Raw genomic sequence first — 22,309 nt, 5'->3', positions numbered from 1 at the left:
ATTCAAGAAAACAGAACTTCTGGTTCTTTGTAGGAAAAACTTCTTCAGACCCTATACTCCAAGTATCCTAATACATGAGAAGTAATTTCTTGATGATTTACCAGGTGTGTTAGGATGTAAAAGTTTAAAAATCATCATTTTCCCTGCTCCACCAAATACTGAAACCATAAAATTTTTAAATTTAAAGTGTAAAGGAAGCTAGCCAAATACATCTAATTTCACTCCCTCCTAAAATCTAACTAAAACCACAGTTAAGAAAAAAATTTATTTTTAATCCTGTAACCCATACGATGAAGAAATGGGAAAGGAAACAAAACTTAAGTAATTTTAAGAGCTGAAAAACAGATGGACCAGTCTGAGAAAACCAAACCCGTACCAATAGTAAAAAGAACCAACCCAATTTACACCTCAAAATTCTTAACAAGCTCAAGAACTGGCAGTAACGGGTAACTCTGGAAGTGGCGGGAAGGAGGTAGGGAGGAAGGAGTTCAAGGGAGATGCTAAAATAAGAAAAGACTGATATAAAATTTCTAGGCAGCATTTAGAACATTAGATTTACCTCCTCCAATCCATTATCTCAGTGTATCCCCTTTCCTCCACTCAGGAAAATGGCTGGAAGTTTATTCTCCAGAAAAGTAAATGCATTTTTATTCTAGATTGGGTGACACCAGGCACATCTTAGGAGTAGCAATGAGTGCAAAAAATAGGATTATGTGAACATACACAGAAAAAACTCCAGCCCCTTTCTAACACCGTGCTCTCCAAATTCTAGTATCCAACATTTTTTACCCTTCAGGCATTCTCATGCTATCCATTTATGTTTCAAATTTGTATTTAAATTCTAGTTAACATATATTGCAATATTGGTTTCAGGAGCAGAATTTAGTGATTTATCACTTATGTATAACACCCAGTGTTCTCATCACAAATGACCTCCTTAATCCCCATCACTCATTTAGCCCATCCCTGGCCCACCTCCCTCAAGCAACCTTCATTTTGTTCTCTACAGTTAGGAGTCTCTTGTGGTTTGCCTCCCTCTTTTTTTCCACCCATTCCCCTTTGTTCATCTGTTTTGTTTCTTAAATTCCACATGAGTGAAGAAATCATCTGGTATTTACCTTTCTCTGACTTATTTCATGCATCATGCTATCTATTTAGAGTTAATAAAAAGGGGCCCCAAGGACCCAACATATTGGACAAAAATAAACCCAACCCAAAGAACATAACTGTGAAATTTGTGAACGTATTGTGAAATCCCAGAATTCTGGGAGAATTATGATTCTATTAATAAGCTTCCAAATAGGAAAAACAGATTGTACCTAAAAGATCAGGAGTCACAGACTTCTAACACTGCAAGCCAGAAAACAATAGACACTGCCTTAAATATGGTGAAGGAAAATAATTTCTAACTTAGCATTCTATATCTACACTATTGATAAGAGTTAGGATAAAATGAAGACATCTTTAGGGGCACCTGGGAGGCCCATGTGGTTGAGTGTCTGACTTTGGCTCAGGTCATAATTTCATGGCTTACGGGTTCGAGCCCCGCGTCAGGCTCTGTACTGACAGTTCGGAACCTGGAGCCTGCTTCCAGTTCTGTCTGTCTCTCTCTGCCCCTCCCCCACTTGCGTACTGCCCCTCTCTCTCTCTCTCTTTTCTGAAATATAAATAAATATTTTTTAAAAAAATTTTAATATGAAATTTATTGTCAAATTGGTTTCCATACAACACCCAGTGCTCCTCCCAACAGGTGCCCTCCTCAATGCCCATCACCTACCCTCCCCTCCTTCCCATTTCCCCATCAACCCTCAGTTTATTCTCAGTTTTTAAGAAAAAAATTTTTTAAAAACGAAGATATTCTCAGACATGCAAAAAGTTTATAGGCTGTAGGAAAAAAATGTAAACTGAGAGCACTTTGGAAAACAATTTGGCATTATCTTCTCAGATTGGAACTTGCATATGCCACAATTCAGCAATTCCTTTCCTAATCATATACCCTAAAAAAAAATACATGTATGCCAGGAGGCAACACAAGAAGGTTCATAGCAGCACTGCCCCTAATAACAAAAGAGAAGGGAAAAAAATATGAACTGACAGAAGAATGGATTAATGAAGTACAATATACTAGAGCTACACAAAATACTGATGAATCTTAGACTTAACTTTTTATTTTTAAAATTATAAGGTGAAACTTTTTCTTTTGGTATATAGTTCTAGGAATCAGCACATCCATAGATTTGTGCTACTATAACCACAAACCATAAGAAACTCCCTTATACTATCTCTTTCAAGTCACACCTTCCCTCATCTCTACTCAGGGCAACTGCTGATCTGTCTTCTATCCATTATAGTTTTGTCTTTTGGAGAATGCCATAAAAATACAGTCATACACTATGTAACCATTTTGATGGACTTATTTCATTCAGCATTAACCCCCCTGAAACTCACTCAAATTGTTGCATGTATCAACAGTTCATTCCTTTTAATTGTTAAGTAGTACTTTATTCTATAGACACACCACACTTTGTCTATTCACCCAATGCCAAAATGACCACTGGGTGATGCAGATGTGGACACATCTGAACCAATGGCTCAGTTCATTGACCATTGGTTTTGTTTTCTTTTGTAAAGACTGTTCAAACCTTTTGCCCATTCTTTTGTTATTACTGGGTTTTGAGATTACAAATCATCTGCCATACAAATGTTCTGCAAATAATTTCTCCAGGACTGCGGATGCCTTTTTGCTTTCTTCACTGTGTCCTTTGCAAAGCAAAATTTTTAATTTTGATTCAGTGCAAGTCATCAAAATTTTTCCTTTCATACTCTATGCCCTTTGTGTCCTATTTAGGAAATCTCTAACGTAAAGTCACAAAGATATTCTTCTTCATTTTCCTCTAGAAATTTAATAGTTTTGACTCTTAAGTTTGTGACACATCTCAAGTTAATTTTGCCTTAAGAAAAAGGTTGAGGTTACTTTTCATACAGAAATCCGACTGTTCCTATACCCTTTCTTGAAAAGACTATCCATTCCCCCACTGAACTGACTTAGCTCATTTGTCAAAATCAATTGAACATATAAGTATGGGTCTACTTCTGGATTCTATCTAATTTCATTGATCTCTATGTCAATAGTTCTACAATACCACATTGTCTTAATTACAGTAGCTTGATGTAAGTAAGTATATAAATATATAACTTATTGTCAAGTTAGCTAACACAGTGTATACAGTGTGCTCTTGGTTTTGGGGGTAGCTTCCCATGATTCATCACTTACATACAACACCCAGTGCTCCTCCCAACAAGTGCCCTCCTCAATGCCCATCACCCAGTCTTAAAATCAGGTATTGTAAGGGGCACCTGGTTGGTTCAGTTGGTTGAGTGTACAACTCAATTTCAGCTTGGGTCTTGATCTGAGGGTTGTAAGTTTGAGCCCGTGATAGACTCCACGGTCAGCGTGGAGACTACTTTAAAAAAAAGAAAGAAAAAAAGAAAAAGGAAAAAAATCAGATATTGTGTATCGTATAGTATTATTCTTCCTTTTCAAGATTGTTTTTACTATTGTATGGTGTCTTTCCATATAAATTTTAAAATCGGCTTCTCAACTTATTCAAGAAAAAATCTCCTAAGCTTTGACTTTGTAATGAATCTATACGTCAGTCTGAAAAGAACTGCCATCTTAACAACACTGAAACTTCCAATAAACATAATTTGTCTCTGCATATATTAAAGTTTCCTTTAATATCACTTTGCAATATTTTGCAGTTTTCAGTTTGCAGGTCTTGCAAATCATTCCCTATTTTGTTCCTAAGTATTTTTTTTATTTTTTTTAATGTTTACTCATTTTTGAGAGAGAGAGGGGGAGACAGAGTGTGAGTGGGGGAGGGGAAGAGAGAGAGAGGGAGACACAGAATCTGAAGCAGGCTCCAGGCTCCGAGCCATCATCACAGGGGTGATGACACGGGGTTTGCACTCATGAGCTATGAGATCATGACCTGAGCCAAAGTCGGATGCTTAACTGACTGAGCCACCCAGGCACTCTGTTTTTCCTAAGTATTTTTTAATGCTATCATAAAAGAAGTGTTTTTTTAAAATATAATTTATTGTCAAATTGGTTTCCATACAACACCCAGTGCTCATCCCAACAGGTGCCCTCCTTCCTGCCCATCACCCACTTTCCCCTCCCCCACTCCTCATCCACCCTGTTTGTTCTTAGTCCTTAAGAGTCTCTTATGGTTTGCCTCCCTCCCTCTCTGTAACTTTTTTTCCCCTTCCCCTCCCCCACAGTCTTGTGTTACGTTTCTCAAGATTCACATGTGAGTGAAAACATATGGTATCTGTCTTTCTCTGTATGACTTATTTCACTAAGCATAATACCTTCCAGTTCCATCCACGTTGCTGCAAATGGCAGGATATCATTCTTTCTCATTGCCAAGTAGTATTCCATTGTACATATAAACCATATCTTCTTTTCCATTCGTCAGTTGATGGACATTTAGGCTCTTTCCATAATTTGGCTATTGTTGAAAGTGCTGCTATAAACATTGGGGTCCAAGTGCCCCTATGCATCAGCACTCCTGTATCCCTTGGGTAAATTCCTAGCAGTGCTATTGCTGGGTCATGGGGTAGTTCTATTTTTAATTTTTTGAGGAACCTCCACACTGTTTTCCAGAGCAGCTGCACCAGTTTGCATTCCCACCAGCAGTGCAAGAAGGTTCCCATTTCTCCACATCCTCTTCAGTATCTATAGTTTCCTGATCTGTTTGTTCACTTTAGCCACTCTGACCGGTGTAAGGTGGTATCTCTCTGTGGCTTTGATTTGTATTTCCCTGATATGAGTGACATTGAGCCTCATTTCATGTGTCTGTTGGCCATCTGGATGCCTTCTTTGGAAAAGTGTCTATTCATGTCTTCTGCCCATTTCTTCACTGGATTATTTGTTTTTCAGGTGTGGAGTTTGGTGAGTTCTTTATAGATTTTGTATACTAGCCCTTTCTCCAGTATGTCAAGACAGTATGGTATTGGCACAAAAACAGACAGACCAATGGAATAGAACAGAGAACCCAAAATTGGACCCACAAATGTATGGCCAACTAATGTCTGACAAAGCAGGAAAAAGTATCCAATGGAAAAAAGACAGTCTCTTTAGCAAAAGAAGTTGTTTTATAATTCCATTTATAATTGCCCACTAACATAAAAATATTATTGGCTATACAAACTGAGTATACTTTGTATACTGACTTTACAGCCTGTGACCTTACTAAATTCAATTATTAGTTCTAACAGCTTTTTTCCCTAGATTCCTTAGGGAATTCTACATACACAATCATGTGTGCATTTAAAAGAATTTTAGAAACATAAAAATAAAAAATAAATAAAAGAGTTTTAAGAGTGCTTGGGTGGCTCAGTTGGTTCAGTGTCCAACTCTTGATTTCAGCTCAGGTCATGATTTCAGGGTTTGTGAGATCAAGCCACACATCAGGCTCCCACACTCACAGCACAGAGCCTGCATGGGATTCTCTCTCCTCTCTCTCTGCCCCTCCCCCAGCTCACACTCGCAGGTCTCTCTCTCTCTCTCTCAAAATAAATACTTTTTTTTTTTATTTTTAATTTTTTTTTTCCAACGTTTATTTATTTTTAAGACAGAGAGAGACAGAGCATGAACGGGGGAGGGGCAGAGAGAGAGGGAGACACAGAATCGGAAACAGGCTCCAGGCTCTGAGCCATCAGCCCAGAGCCTGACGCGGGGCTCGAACTCCCGGACCGCGAGATCGTGACCTGGCTGAAGTCGGACGCTTAACCGACTGCGCCACCCAGGCGCCCCAAAATAAATACTTTTAAAAAATAATAAAAAGTAAAAAGTAAAAGAGTTTTAGCTTTTCCTTTCCAATATTTACAATGTGTGTGTGTATGTGTGTGTTTTACTGTTGTATTGCAATAACTAGTACCACCATACAATACTGAATAGAAAAAGCGAGAATGGACAGCCTTGCCTTGTTTCTAATCTTAAGAGGAAAAAAATGTATGGTTTCATCATTATTTATGACGTCAGCTTTAGACTTTTACAGATCATGATCTTAGTGAAAAGCACTGAACTAGTCACAACAGAGTTACGTTAGCTATAGAATTTTTGTAAATGCCCCTTAATGAAGCTGCAAAGCCATTTTTATTCTCAGTTTACTGAGAGTTCTTGTCATGAATGTTTAATTTTGTCAAATACTTTTTTGCATTTATGAAAATTATATGATTTTTCTTATTTATCCTATTAAGACAGCAAATTAAACTGAATGATTTTCTAATATTAAACCAACCTTCACATTCTCTTGATAAACCCTAATTGTTCATGATGTATTATCATTTTTATATACCTTTGTACTTAATTTACTAAAACTGTATTAAAGATTTTTGTGCCATAAAAACAGGGAGACAAAACATAAGAGACTCTTAAATAAGGAGAACAAACAGAGGGTCCCTGGAGGGGATATCCCGTGGGAGGAGAGATGGGCTAAATGGGTTAAGGGACATTAAGGAAGACACTTGTTGGGATGAGCACTGGCTGTTATACATAGGGGATGAATCACTGGAATCTACTCCTGAAATCATTGTTGCACTACATGCTAATTAACTTGGATGTAAATAAATAAATATTTTTAAAAAAGATTTGTGTGCCAACGTTTATGATGAATTTTGGTCTGTAGTTGTCTTGTAATATGTTTGTCTGATTTTGGTATTAGTTAATATCAGTTCCAATAATAAATTGGGAACTGTTCTCTCCTCTCTTTTCTGAAACAATTTGTTTAGGATTGGTATCATTTCTACCTAAAATGTTTTATATAATTTGTCATTAAAGCCATCTGGGCCTGGAGTTTTTTTGTGGAACAGTTTTTAATTACAAATTCTATTTCTTTAGTGGATATATGGCTATTATAGTTTCCTATTACTCTTTGAATAACTTTTGTTATTTGTATATTTCAAAGAATCTTCCACTTCACCGTAGGTGCAAAATTCATAAGCATAAAATGTATAATATTCCCTTATTATCCTTTTAATATCTGTAGGATCTGTAGTGGTACACTCTTTTCTTCTTCATATTGGTAATTGGTGTCTCCACTCTTTTTTCTATCAGTCTGTAAGCTTAGTGACTTTCTCTTTTCAATATACAAGCTTTCATTTCCATTGATTTCTTGTATTGTTTTTCTATTTTCATTTTACTGACTTATGCTATCCTTCTTTACTTTTACTTAAATTGGACTTAATATGCTTTTCCTTTTTCTAATTACCTAAGGTGGGAACTCAGATCACTGATTTTTATTTTGTACATCATTGATTTTAGATCTCTCGTTTGCTGATATAAGCATTTAAAGCTACATGTTACCCACTAAGTATGGCTTTGGCTGCAACCCACAAATTTTGATATGTTGTATTAATCATTATTCAGTTCCAAATATTCCCATATTTCACTTGGGATTTCATCCTTTTTTAATGTTTATTTATTTTTGAGAAAGAGAGAGAGACAGTCTGACGGTGGGGGGGGGGGAGGGAGGGGAGTGCGGGAACGGGCAGAGAGAGAATCCCAAGCAGGCTCCGTGCTGCCAGTGAGGGGCTCAATCCCACAAACTGTGATATCATGACCTAAGCCAAAATCAAGAGTCAGACCTTTAGCCAACTAAGCAACCCAGGCACCCCATGATTTCATCCTGGATCACAGTATTATTGAGAAATGTTTTAATTTCCAAATTTTTGAGATTTTCACAGCTGTTACTGATGTCTAACTTAATTCTGTTTTCAGAGAACATACTCTGTGATTTCAATCTTTCTGAATTTATTACATATTGTTTTAAAACCCAAAATAGGATATATCCTAGTAAACATAATTTGAATCTGTGCATTTGAATCTGCATTTGTGTTGTTGAGCGTAGTATCCTATATATATCAATGTCAAGGTAAGTTGGTAATGTTCAGATCTTTGCTTTTACTGATTTACTGATTTTTAGTTTTATGTCAACTGTAACTGAAAGGAGAAACTGATGGATTGACTCTTAATTATTATGAAATGTTCCTCATTATTTCTGTTAACCTTACTTCATTTCTATGGTATTAATATACCCACTCCATCTCCTTATACCTCCTGCTACCATGATGTATCTTTTGCCATTCATTTGCTTTCAGACCACTTATATATTTATACTTAAAGTGAGTTTTGGAGTGCCTGGGTGGTTCAGTCAGTAAGCATCCCACTCTTGATTTTGGATCAGGTCACAATCTCACAATTCATGAGATTAAGCCCCATGTTGGGCTCTGTGCTGACAGTGTGGAATCTGCTTGAGATTCTCTTTCTCCTTTTCTCTCTGCCCCTCCCTCATGTGTGTACACTCTCTCTCTCAAAATAAATAAATATATTTATAAATAAATAAATAAATAAATAAATAAATAAAATGAATTTCATTTATAGGTAGTTTCATATATATAGTTGGGTCTTGTTTTTTTTTTAATTAAGCCCTCCTTTTAACTGGAATATTTAGTGCACTCACATTTAACATGATTATTTTATACAACTGGGTTTGTGATTGTTATTTAGTTATTTTTCTATTTACTGCCCCTGGTTTTTGTTCTTCTGTTTCTCCTTTTCTGCCTTGCTTATGTCAATATTTCACAGAACTGCATTTTAGCTTTTCTAATCTCTTTTTTCTAGTTTTACTGATACAACTATAACTGTACTAATTTAAGGTGTACAACTTAATGATTTAATATATATTTCAAAATGATTACCACAATAAGTTCAATTAATATTCATCACCTCACACAGTTACAATGTTTTTTTTCTCATGGTGAGAACTTTTAAGACTTACTCTTAGCAACTTTCGAATGTAAAACACAGTATTGTTAACTATAGTCACCATATGGTCCATTACATCCCCAGAACTTATTTTTCGTATAAAAAGAAGTTTGTACCTTTTGACCATCTTCACCCATTTTCCCCATTCTCCATCCCGTCTCTAGCAACCTCCAATGTGTTCTATTCCTACGAATTTGAGGTTTTAGATATCATAAAGTATTTTTCTTTTTTTTTTTTTTTTTTTTTCAACGTTTATTTATTTTTGGGACAGAGAGAGACAGAGCATGAACGGGGGAGGGGCAGAGAGAGAGGGAGACACAGAATTGGAAACAGGCTCCAGGCTCTGAGCCATCAGCCCAGAGCCCGACGCGGGGCTCGAACTCACGGACCGCGAGATCGTGACCTGGCTGAAGTCGGACGCTTAACCGACTGCGCCACCCAGGCGCCCCATAAAGTATTTTTCTTTATCTGCCTGATTTATTTCACTTAGCATAATGCTCTCAAGGTCCACCTGTGTTACAAATGGCAAGATTTCCTTCTTTTTTATGGCTGAATAACATTCCAAGGTACACCACTTTTTTTTATCCATTCATTTGTCAATGGACCCTTAGGATGTAGCCATTTCTTGGCTATTGTAAATAATGCTGTAATGAACTTGAAGATGAAGTTATCTCTTCCTGATAGTAATTTCATTTCCTTTATGTATATACCTATAAGTGGAATTGCTGGATCATATGGTAGTTCTATTTTCAATTTTTGGAAGAACCTCCATACTATTATCCATAGTAAATGCACCAATTTACACTCCCACTAACAGTGCACCAGAGTTCCCTTTTCCCCACATCCTCATCAACACATCTCTTGCCTTTTTGGTGATAACCATTCCTTCTGTTTAAGATTTTATTATTTTTTTGTTTTTAATTTTTTTTTTCAACGTTTATTTATTTTTGGGACAGAGAGAGACAGAGCATGAACGGGGGAGGGGCAGAGAGAGAGGGAGACACAGAATCGGAAACAGGCTCCAGGCTCTGAGCCATCAGCCCAGAGCCCGACGCGGGGCTCGAACTCATGGACCACGAGATCGTGACCTGGCTGAAGTCGGATGCTTAACTGACTGCGCCACCCAGGTGCCCCAAGATTTTATTATTTTTTAAGGATTTTATTTTTAAGTAATCTCTACCCAACATGGGGCCTGAACTCACAACCACAAGATCAAGAGTCACATGCTCTACTGACTGTACCAGCCAAGGGCCCCTGAGGATGACCATTCTAACAGATGTGAGGTGATATTTCACTGTAGTTCTGATTTTCATTTCTCTGATAATTAGTGATTTTGAGTATCTTTTCATGTACCTCTTGGTCATTTGTAGATCATCTTTGGAAAATGTCCATTCAGTTCCTCTGCCCATTTTTAAATCATATTTTTTTATTGACCTGTATGAGTGCTCTACATATTTTAGATATTACCCTCTTATTAGATACATGATTTGAAAATACTTTATGATATCATTTGGGAAAGACAAGAATAGGATCCCATTACAAAGGAGAGTTATAAGGCATACTGTGAAATGAACAGCATGTGGTCAGGGCAGTAAGTCTTCAAATGAAAACAATGCAGAAGGATAACCAACTGAATACCACTGCAACCTGGATGCTTTTATAATTATTAAAAATTTGCTACATAACACTAGCAGCTACATAATAATTACTGCTGCTTACACGATTTTGAGATTTATAAAACCTTCAAGACTGTCATTAGCTTCCATCTTTCACTACTGGGGTAATGGCAGTTACATAAATCCAAATCACAACAAATCCTCCCAAACTCTACAGACCACAAAGGAAAAGAAGTAAAATCACAAAAATTCCACATTGTCAACACAACTAAAAGATACAAAACACTAAAAACTTCAAATTACCTATAAGTAGAATAAATACCAATTTCCAGCAGAAATGTTTTCAGAATTGTCACTCCAACCCTTTGTAGAGATCAAATGGGTGGTTGGGGTGTACCACAATGAAAAAAAGAGAGGAAAATGGATGAAATAAGATTGAACAAAAATCAGCCCCAAAAAGAGAAAATCCATTCCAAGGGGAAAACTACTGAAAAAAGAACTCTAGAAGATCAGTGTAAACTTAGAGAAAGTGCTTAAAAGTGGCTATGGAACTAAAAATACTGTCTTAGGAAGGGATTTATTCAGGGGATAATGGAGAGGCAATCTTTTTTTTTTAATATCTTATTTATTTTTGAGAGACAGAGCACAAGCAGAGGAGGAGCAGAGAGAGAAGGAGACACAGAATCCAAAGCAGGTTCAAGGCTCTGAGCAGACAGCTCAGAGCCCTCGAACCCAGAAACCCGTAAGATCATGACTTGAGCAAAAGTCAGACGCCTAACTAAGCCACCCAGGTGCCGGGAAAGGCAATCTTCTTAAATGGTAAAATGAAGGGACAAAAAAGAGGGAAATTTAGGATCCTGAAAAAAGAAATTAAAAAAAAAAAAAACAAAGAAAGAAAAGTCAAAAGACATATAACCTTCACCACCAACACTCATTCAAAAGAGAACCAGTAAAGAGATTATACTTTGCTACAACAGAAAACATCACTTCTGAACCAGGAATCTTATAAACCATGCCAAAAACCAGCTGTGCTCATGAAATGATGAAGAAACATTCTTCATCTATATGAAATTACTATGAGGAAAAAGAAAAGCAAAGCTGAAAACACTTCAACTAATAAAAGTCCTAAGTTCCCCCCTCAACAACCCGCCAAAAAATTAACTATGGAGCAGAAGAAAACTGTGACTCACAACTACACACTTGTAGCATCTAAGTATATGAGGATTAAAAAAAAACCTTGAATTATAAGTTTGAAAAATAAAAACAAAAATAGACCAGAAATGGAGGTGCCTGGGTGGCTCAGTCAGTTAAGCATCCAACTCTTGGTTTCAGCTCAGGTCATGATCTCATGGTTTGTGAGTTTGAGCCCCACATCAGGCTTCACTCTGACAGCAGAGCCTGCTTGGGATCCTCTCTCCCTCTCTCTGCTCCCCCCATCTCTCTGTCAGAAATAAATAAAACAAAACGTTCTTTAAAAATGGGCCAGAAAACAATAAGGAAAGAAACAAGTTGATTCAAAAAAAAATCCAGTGAAAATAGAAGAAAAAGTCAAAATCATATCAGAAATGAAGATCAGATTTGAATGAAAACTTCATACTGTGTATTGAAGAAAAATAAAGGAAATGAGAATATGAATGAGATAAATAAGTGAAAGTGAAAGTAGTTGAAATGGAAGACAAGTGAATATTTTAAACTTAAAGTTTAAATGGAATTCCTAAAAGCTAAAAGCGAAACACTGGAATGTGCCTAATAATTAAAACTGTAATTTGAAAAAGGTTTCTTAAAACAAAAGAAAACCTGAACCTACATATTGAAATCATCCATCAGGCACTTGGGAAATTGACCCATAATGAAAAACTTTGAGACATGCCCTAGAAAAGGTAATAGACTTTAAAGAAAAAAAATCCCTGAAGGCATCAAAAAAAAAATCAGGAAAATAAGAAAACTACACTGACATCAGAAATCTCAAAAACAAGGTAACAATAAAGCAGCATTTTCAAGAAACCATAGGAAGGCATGTATGAATCAAGAATTGCCTATCAAACTGGGGTGCCTGGGTGGCTCAGTCGGTTAAGCGTCCAACTTCGGCTCAGGTCATGATCTCGCAGTTTGTGAGTTCGAGCCCTGTGTCTAGCTCTGTGCTGACAGCTTGGAGCCTGGAGCCTGCTTCATATTCTGTGTCTCCCCATCTCTCTACCTCTCCCATGCTCATACTCTGTCTCTGTTTCTCAATAATAAATAAATGTTTAAAAACAATTTTTTTTAAAAAGAATTGTCTATCAAACCAAGCTGTCCTTCAAGACATTTTTTTGGGTGTTGGGCATTAAATAATCCAGAAATTCTACACCCATTTCCCTTTCTTGAACAAACTACTAAAGAATGAGACTTATCCAAACAAGAGATGACTGGAGAAAGAACTACAAGGGAAATTACTGTGGATTTGATATATTTAATTATAGATCTAATAAAAGAGGCAGAAGTGAGGATTAAAATAATATATAAATTTTGTATGTTTCGACAACATACAAATAATGCAACTAAATATTAAAGGAAGGAAGAGAAGGAAGAAGAAAAGTGAAATTAGCTTACTGTTTATTGTATAAAGGTAAGAGTCAAAGGATAACACAGGAAAATGGCAAACTAAACAGTAAAAATAGTAAAAAAAAAAAAAAAAAAAAAAAAACAAAAAAAAAAAACCTAAAACAGGACATTAAGGGCATTTGAAAAAAAGTATTACTTGGATAAAAACAGAAGTGTTGCTAAATACCTAAAAGATTTGGGGCGCCTGGGTGGCGCAGTCGGTTAAGCGTCCGACTTCAGCCAGGTCACGATCTCGCGGTCCGTGAGTTCGAGCCCCGCGTCGGGCTCTGGGCTGATGGCTCAGAGCCTGGAGCCTGTTTCCGATTCTGTGTCTCCCTCTCTCTCTGCCCCTCCCCCGTTCATGCTTTGTCTCTCTCTGTCTCAAAAATAAATAAACGTTGAAAAAAAAAAATTTAAAAAAAAAAAAAAAAAAAAAAAAAAAAAAAAAAAAAAAATAAATACCTAAAAGATTAAAACAAAGGCACAGAAAGATGTAGAGAACATCACACTATAAAAAATATAACAAGTATAATTCATATATCAATTATTTTTTAAAATGTGGCAGGGTCAACACAAAAATTAAGTCATATTTATAAATGTCAATGGGCTTTATTCATCCATTAAAAGACATTTTCAGTTTGACACACATAGCAAGACCCAACTACATGCTTTATATCAAAAGAAAAGACTTCTAAAATAGATTCATAAATGCAAAAAAAGAGGATTTTTCAGTCTATGAACCATTCCAAATTAGTTTTTGTATATGGTGTGGAGCGGAGGTCAAGATTCATTTTTACGTATGAGTATCAAGGTCTTCTAGCACCATTTGATTAAAAGATTGTTCATTCATTATTCACTCAATTACAGTCTCTTTGTCAAAAATCCCCACATCCATGAGTCCATGTAACACATAAATAAATCAATATGTACATAAGTCAGTTATGTATATATGGACTCTGTTCTGTTCCACTAATCTAAATGTCTATCTTTGCACCAATAACCATACTACCTTGCTTACTGTACCTTCAAAAGAAGTACGGAAATCAGACTGCATACACTCTCCAACACTACTCTTTTTAAAAACTGTTGTGGCTATATAAATTTTAGCTTCTCAAATTCTGCAGAATAAAGTCTGGTAGCATATTGACTGGGATAATAATAATAAGTCCTCCAACCAATGAACATGTTATCTCTCAACTTATCTAGATCTTTAATTTCTCAACAATGTTTTGTTATTTTCAAATTAGAGCTCCTACATATCCTACAAATTTTGTTGTATTTATCCCTAGGTATTCAATGTTTCTGATGTTATTGTAAAGCATGTTCTTTCATTGCACAAACTGCTCATTAGAAAAACAAAAATAAGCAACTGATTTTACATACATTGGCTTTGTTCTGAGACCTTGCCAACTACATAATTAATTCCAGTAATTTCTTTTAGATTCTTTACAGTGTACATAATCATGGTCAGCTACAAGTTTAAGGGTTTTCTTTCTTTAATTCCAATATTCAAGTTTGCTACAGGCATACCTCATTTTATTGCACTTTTGCTTTATTGTGCGTCACAGATTTTGCATTTTTTACAAACTGAAGGTCTGTTACAACCCTGCCTTGAGCAAGTCTATTACTGTCATTTTGCCAACAGTATTAGCTCAGTTCATGTCTCTTTGTCACATCTTGGTAATTCTTGCAATATTTTAAACTTTTTCATCATTATTTTATGTTATGTTGATCTGTGGCCAGTGATCTTTAATATTACTATTGTAACTATATTGGGTGCAATGAACCATGACCATATAAGACAGGTAAACTTCATGAATAAATGTACGTATTCTTTTTTTAAAATTTTTATTTAAGTTCTACTTAGTTAACATACAGTGAAATATGAGTTTCAGGAGGAGAATTCAGAGATTCATTACTTACATACAACACCCAGTGAGTATCATAACAAGTGCTCCTTAATACCCATCACCCATCTAGCCTACCTCACACCCATCTCCCACCATCAACCCTTAGTTTGCTCTCTATTGTTAAAGAGTCTCTTATAGTGTGCTCCCTCTCTCTTTTTGCCCCCTCCAATGTGTTCATTTGTTTTGTTTCTTAAATTCCACATATGACTGAAATCATACGGTATTTGTCTTTCTCTGACTTATTTTGATTAGCATAATACACTCCAGCTGCATCCATGTTGTCACAAATGGTGACATGGAAAAGATTTCATTCTTTCTGATGGCTGAGTAATATTCCATTGTATTGATACACCACATCTTCGTCCATTCATCAGTCAATAGACACTTGGGCTCTTTCCACAGTTTGGCTTTTGTTGATAATGCTCCTATAAACATTACGGTCCATGTACCCCTATGAATCTGTATTTTTTAACCCTTTGGGTAAATACCTAGTAATGCAATTGCTAGGGCATAGGACAGTCCTATTTTTAACTTTCTGAGGAAGCTCCATACTGTTCTCCAGAGTGGCTGTACCAGGTTACATTCCCACCAACAATGCAAGAGTGTTCCTCTTTTCTACACATCCTCACCAACACCTGTTGTTTCTTGTGTTGGTCATTTTAGCCATTTTGACAGGTGTGAGGTGGTATCTCATCAAGGTTTGCATTTGTATTTCCCTAATGATGAGTGATGTTGACCATCTTTTCATGTGTCTGTTAGCCATTTGGATGTCTTCTTTGGAAAAGTGTCTATTCATGCCTTCTGCCCATTTCTTAACAGAACTATTTGTTTTTTAGGTGTTGAGTTTAGTAAGTTCTTTATGAATTTTGGATACTAATCCTTTATCAGATATATCATTTGCAAATATCTTCTCCCATTCTCTAGGCTGCCCTTTAGTTTTGCTGATTGTTTCTTTCACTGAGCAGAAGCTTTTTATCTTTTTTTATTTATTTTTGAGAAAGCACAAGTGGAGGAGGGACGGGGGCGGGGGGGAGCAGAGGATCTGAAGTGGGCTTTGTGCTGACAGCAGTGAGCCTGATGAAGGGCTTCAACTCACAAACTGTGATATCATGACCTGAACTGAAGTCAGAGGCTCAACTAACTGAGCCACCCAGGCACCCCAAAATTTTTTCCTGATTAAGTCCCACGTTAAGTTCACATTTGCTTTTGTTTCCCTTGCCTCTGGCAATGTGTCTAGTAAGAAGTTGCTCCAGCCAGGTCAAAGAGGTTGCTGACTCTGTTCTCCTCTAGGATTTTGATGGCTTCCTGTCTCACCTTTAAGTCTTTCATCCATTTTGAATTTATTTTTGTGTATGCTGTAAGAAAATGGTCCAGTTTCATTCTTCTGCCATGTCGCTGTCCAATGTTCCCAGCACCATTTGTTGAAAAGTCTGTCTTTTTTCCATTGGATATTCTTTCCTGCTTTGTCAAAGATTAGTTGACCATATGGTTGTGGGTCCATTTCTGGGTATTCTATTCTGTTCCATTAATCCTATGTGTCTGTTCTGGTGCCAGTACCATACTGTCTTGATGATTACAGCTATAAAGTATAGCTTGAAATCTGGAATCATGATGCCTCCAGTTTTGTTTTTCTTTTTCAGGATTGCTTTGGCTATTCAGGGTCTTTTGTGGTTTAATACACATTTTAGATTGTTCTTGCTCTGTGAAATATGCTGTTGGTATGTTGATGGGGGTTGCATTAAATGTGTAGATTGTTTTGGGTAGAAAGACATTTTAACAATGTTTGTTCTTCCAATCTATAAGCATGGAATGCATTTCTTTGTGCCCTCTTCAATTTCTTTCATAAGTGTTCCATAGTTTTCAGAATACAGGCCTTTTACCTCTTTGGTTAGGTTTATTCCTAGGTATCTAATTGTTTTTGGTACGATTGCAATGGGACCAATTCCTTGATTCTTTTTTCTGCTGCTTCATTATTGGTGTATAGGAATGCAATCGATTTCTGTACATTGACTTTATATTCTGTGACTTTGCTGAATTCACCTATTCTAGCAATTTTTGGTAGTGTCTTTCAGGTTTTCTACATACATGTCATCTGCAAATAGTGAAAGTTTGTCTTCTTTGCTTATTTGGATGCATTTTATTTCTTTTTGTTGTCTGATTGCTGAGGCTAAGACTTCTAGTACTATGTTAAATAGTAATGGTAAGAGTGGACATCCAGGTCTTGTTCCTAACTGCAGAGGAAAAGCTCTCAGTTTTTCCCCATTGAGGATGGTATTAGCTGTGGGTTTTTCATATATGGCCTTCATGATGTTGAGGTATGTGAGGTTTTTAGCAAGAATAGATGATATGTTTTGTCAAATGTCTTTTCTGCATCTAATGACAAAATCATATGGTTATCCTTTCTTTTATTAATGTGTATATCACATTGATAGATACGCAGATAATGAACCACCCCTGCAGCCTAGGAATAAATCCTACTTGATCGTGGTGAATAACTCTTCCAATGTACTGTTGGATTCAATTTGCTGGTATCTTGTTGAGAATTTTTACATCCATGTTCATCAGGCATACTGGCCTGTAATTCTCCTTTTTAGTGAGGTATGTCTGGTTTTGGAACCAAGGTAATGATGACCTTGTAGAATGAGTTTGGAAGTTTTCCTTCCATTTCTATTTTTTAGGACAATTTGAGAAGAATAGGTATTAACTCTTATTTAAATGTCGGGTAGAATTCCCCTGGGAAGCGATCTGGCCCTTGACATTTGTTTCTTAGATTTTTTTTTTTAATGTTTATTTATTTAAGAGGGAGATGGAGAGAGCGAGCAGGGGGAGGGTCAGAGACAGAGAGGGAGAGAGGGAATCTGAAGCAGGCTCTGTGCTGTCAACATGGAACTCAATGCAGGGCTTGATCTTACGAACCGAACCCTGAGATCTTGACCAGAGCTGAAGTCAAGAAGCAGATACTTAGCTGAATCAGACACCCAGGTGCCCCTGTCAAGAGATTTTTGATTACTGATTCAATTTCTTTGCTAATTATGGGTCTGCTCAAATATTCTATTTCTTCCTGTTTCAGTTTTCTTAGTTTGTAGATTTCTAGGAATTTGTCCACTTCTTCCAGATCAGCCAGTTTGTTCACATATAATCTTTCATAATATTCTCTTATAACTGTTTGTATTTCTGTGGTGCTGGTTGTGATCTCTCCTCTTTCATTCATAATTTTACTTATTTGGGTCCTTTCTCTTTTTGATAAGTCCAGCTAGGGGTTTATCAATTGTATTAATTCTTTTGAAGAACCAGCTCTTAGTTTCATTTATCTGTTCTACTGATTTTTTTGTTTCTACATTATTTCTGCTCTAATCTTTATTATTTCCCTTCCTCTGCTGGCTTAAGGCCTTATTCGCCACCATTCCTTTTCTAGCTCCTTTAGGTATAAGGTTATTTTATGTATTTGAGACTTTTATTGCTTCTTGAGGTAGGCCTGTATTGCAATATACTTCCCTCTTAGGACTGCCTTTGCTGCATCCCAAAGGTTTCGGACTGCCATGTTTTCATTTTCATTTGCTTCCATGTACTTTTTATATTTTCTTTAATTTCCTTGTTAACTCATTCATTCTTTAGTAGGATGTTCTTTAACCTCCATGTTATTTGTGGTCTTTCCAAATTTTTTCTTGTGGTTGACTTCAAGTTTTATACCGTCATGGTCTGAAAACATACATGGTATAATCTCCATCTTTTTGTTCCTGTTGAGGGCTGATCTGTGACCCAGTATATGATATATTCTAGAGAATGTTCTGTGTACACTCGAAAAGAATGTGTATTTGGCTGCTTTAGGATGAAATGTTCTGAATATATCTGTTAAGTTCATTCAGTCCAGTGTGTCATTCAAAGCCATTGTTTTCTTGTTGATTTTCTGCTTAGATAGATGATCTGTCCATTGCTCTAAGTGGGGTGTTAAAGTCCCCTACTATTATGGTATTATTATCAATGAGTTTCTTTACATTTGTGATTAACTGATTTATATATCTGGCTTCTTCAGGTTGGGGGGCATATATTTACAACTGTTAGATCTTCTTGATAGAAAAACTCCTTAATTATGATACAATGCCCTCTTAATCTCTTGTTACAACCTTAGGTTTAAAATCTAGTTTGTCTAAGTATGGCTACTCCGACTTTCTTCTGATGTCCATTAGCATGATAGATGGTTCTCCATCACCTTACTTTTTTTTTAATTTTTTTTATTTTTTTTATTACATTTTTTTTGAGAGTGAGATAAAGCACAAGTGGGGTAGGGGCAGACAGAGAAGGAGAGACAGAATCCGAAGCAGGCTCCAGGCTCTGAGCTATCAGCACAGAGCCCGTTGTGGGGCTTGAACCCACAAACTGTGAGATCATGACCTGAGCCAAAATCGGACACTCAACCGACTGAGCAGGCGCCCCACCCACCCTCTCACTTTCAATCTGCAGGTGACTTAGATCCAAAATTAGTCTCTTGTAGGCAGCATATACATGTACCTTGTGGTTTTTGTCTTTCATCCACTCTGAGATCTTACGTCTTTTGATTGGAGCCATTTAGTCCATATACATTCAGAGTAATTATTCACAGATATGAATTTAGTGCCATTGTATTACCTGTAAAGTTGGTATTTCTGGTGATGTCCTGTTCCTTTTTAGTCTTTGTTGCTTTTGGCCTTCCCCCCCCCCCAAAGAGTCCCTTTAATAGGGGTATCTGGGTGGCTCAGTCAGTTAAGTGTCCAACTTTTGGTTTCAGCTCAGGTCATGATCTCACAGTTTGGGGGTTTGGGCCCATCAGGCTCTGTTCTGGCAGCACAGAGGCTGCTTGGGATTCTCTGTCACCCCCTCTCTCTCTGCCCTGCCCCTCTCTCAAAGGAAATAAATGAACATTTAAAATATATATATATATTTCTGGGGCGCCTCGGTGGCTCAGTCACTTGAGCATCCGACTTTGGCTCAGGTCATGATCTTGCAGTCTGTGAGTTCAAGCCCTGCATCAGGCTCTGTGCTGACAGCTCAGAGCCTGGAGCCTGCTTTGGATTCTGTGTCTCGCTCTCTCTCTGCCCCTCCCCCACCTATGCTCTGCCTCTCTGTCAAGAATAAATAAACATTAAAAAAAATTTTAATATATATATATTTCTTACAATGCTGGTTTAGTGGTCATGATGAACTCTTTTAGTTTTTGTTTGTCTGGTAAACTCTTTATCTCTCCTTCTATTCTGAATGACAGTCTTGCTAGATAAAGTAGTCTTGGATACATATGTTTCCCATTCAGCATGTTGAATATATCCTGCCACTCCCTTCTGGCCTGCCAAATTTCTGGAACAGATATACTGAGAACCTTATCTGTTTTCCCTTACAGGTGAAGGGCTTTCCTTTCCCTTGCTACTTTCAGAATTCCTTCCTTGTCTATGTATTTTGTGAATTTGACTATGATATGTCTTGGTAATGGCTGGCTTTTATTATATTTAATGGGAGTTCTCTGTGCTTCTTGGAATTTGATATCTGTGTCCTTTCCCAGACTGGGGAAGTTTTCAGCTATAATTTGCTCAAATAAACCTTCTGTCCCTTTTTCTGTCTCTTCATCTTCTGGGACTCCTATGATATGAATGTTACTACACTTTAAGGAGTCACTGAGTTCCCTAAGTCTACATTCATGACCCAATACCTTTGCTTCCCTCTTCTTTTCAGCTTCATTATTTTCTATAATTCTATCTTCTATATCACTGACTCATTCTCTGCTTCATTCATCCTCATTGTCATGGCATCCATTCTAGTTTGCATTTTGGTTATAGCATTTTTAATTTCAGCCTGACCAGTTTTTATTTCTTTTATCTCTGCAGTAAGGGATTCTCTAGTGTCTTCTATGCTTTCCTCAAGTCCACTTAGTATCCTTTTAACTGTTTTAAATTCTAATTCAAGCATCTTACTTACCTCTGCATTGACTAAATCCCTAGCCGTTACTTCTTCCCATTCCTTCTTTTGAGGTGAATTCCTCCATCTTGTCAAATTATCAAGGTCACTGTTTTTTTGTTAGTAAAGCCTGTTTTATTCCTGCTCCTGAGAGTAATGGCTATATTAAGAAGAGAACCAAAAACTACCAAACAAATGAAATTAAAAGGGAAGCTAGTTCTTTTGTGTGTTTTGGTCTGCTTGTTAAAAGCAAAATTAGATCCTAGGTGTATTTGAGTCTGCTTATGAAAAGAAGCTAGATCAAATAAATAAAATAATAATAAATACATTAAAAATAAAAAAATGCTTTTCCTGTATCCCATTAAAAAGAAAAAAACCCAGGAGCGCCTGGGTGGCTCAGCTGGTTGAGCGTCTGACTTCAGCTCAGGTCATGATCTTGCAGTCCGTGAGTTCAAGCCCCCGTGGGGCTCTGTGCTGACAGCTTGGAGCCTAGATCCTGCTTCAGATTCTGTGTGTGTGTTTGTCTCTCTCTGACCCTCCCCCACTCATGCTCTGTCTCTCTTAAGAATAAACATTAAAAAAAAAAAAAAACCCAAGGGACACTAGATCCTGTTTCCGCTACAGCCAAACCTTTGCAGCACTCAATGATCAGTAGACTTGGCACAAGCCAGGGGTTTGTGCTGGTCTTCTGGGAATGGGGCCTGCTGCACTGATTCTCAGAAGGTCTTGTCCTAGTGGAGATGCACCTGCAGGATGCAGGGGGGCGGGGCTTGATGTAAGTGGCTCCAGCCTCTACTTGCTGGCACTGTTTTACTCACTGACATGGGTCAGGGCTCATGAATGGGAGAGAAAACGGGAGTTTCCCCGCTCTCTCATCTTAAGACAGGAGCTCCCGCCTGCCACTACGCAAGAAGCCCTCACAGAAGAGCAAAACAATCAACCCTCCTGTGTCCCCAGCTTCTGTCAGATCCCTGCCTTCACCCGGTGTGTGTCCAAGTCGTCTGTCTGCCAGGTGGCACAGCATCCCATGTTTTAGCTCAGGTGTAGCTGGGTTTCAAAACTCCAAATTTCAGAGACCCTATGACACAGACTTGCGCTGATCTTCTAAGGGAGAGTCTTGTTGCATTGTAGCCGATTGCTGGTTTGTCCCAGAAAATGATCACGCAAGTGCATAGCAGCTTAGAGTTTATAGTAAAGTGCAGCAGAAAGCCAGCACCAAGGCCCTCAGCGGGAGGCCCTGTTTCTTTGCTGGTGAATGGGGCAGCTCAATGGCATCTGCAGGGTCTTTTGTACGCAGAGAAGCCATGCCACCTCTCCCAAATCTACACCAAGAAGGGGAACTGTTTCTCCCCATGCAACCCAGGGGATCCTCAGACCATGCTACTTACTCCTGGGTTTCTGCCCTCCTTCTCCACTGGAGCACCACCAAGTCTGCCAGGAGAGACCAT

General features: G+C 37.5%; 1 protein-coding gene across 1 annotated transcript in view; it reads right to left on the bottom strand.

The window, feature by feature from the left end:
- The window catches only part of DOCK3 (dedicator of cytokinesis 3), a 539,924-nt gene extending 520,419 nt beyond the window's left edge, over window positions 1–19,505 (bottom strand). The window contains exon 1 of the mRNA XM_047095185.1: window positions 19,388–19,505. Coding sequence (XP_046951141.1) covers window positions 19,388–19,505 — 118 coding nt within the window. The remainder of the gene's footprint in view (window positions 1–19,387) is intronic.
- Between the last annotated feature and the right edge of the window lie 2,804 nt (window positions 19,506–22,309).

Source organism: Lynx rufus, unplaced genomic scaffold (genome assembly GCF_022079265.1).
Source record: "Lynx rufus isolate CCGP_SWC_20201006 ecotype Redwood Valley unplaced genomic scaffold, mLynRuf1.p SCAF_4, whole genome shotgun sequence".
Lineage (NCBI taxonomy): Eukaryota > Metazoa > Chordata > Mammalia > Carnivora > Felidae > Lynx > Lynx rufus.
This window is presented reverse-complemented; position numbering and strand designations above follow the sequence as displayed.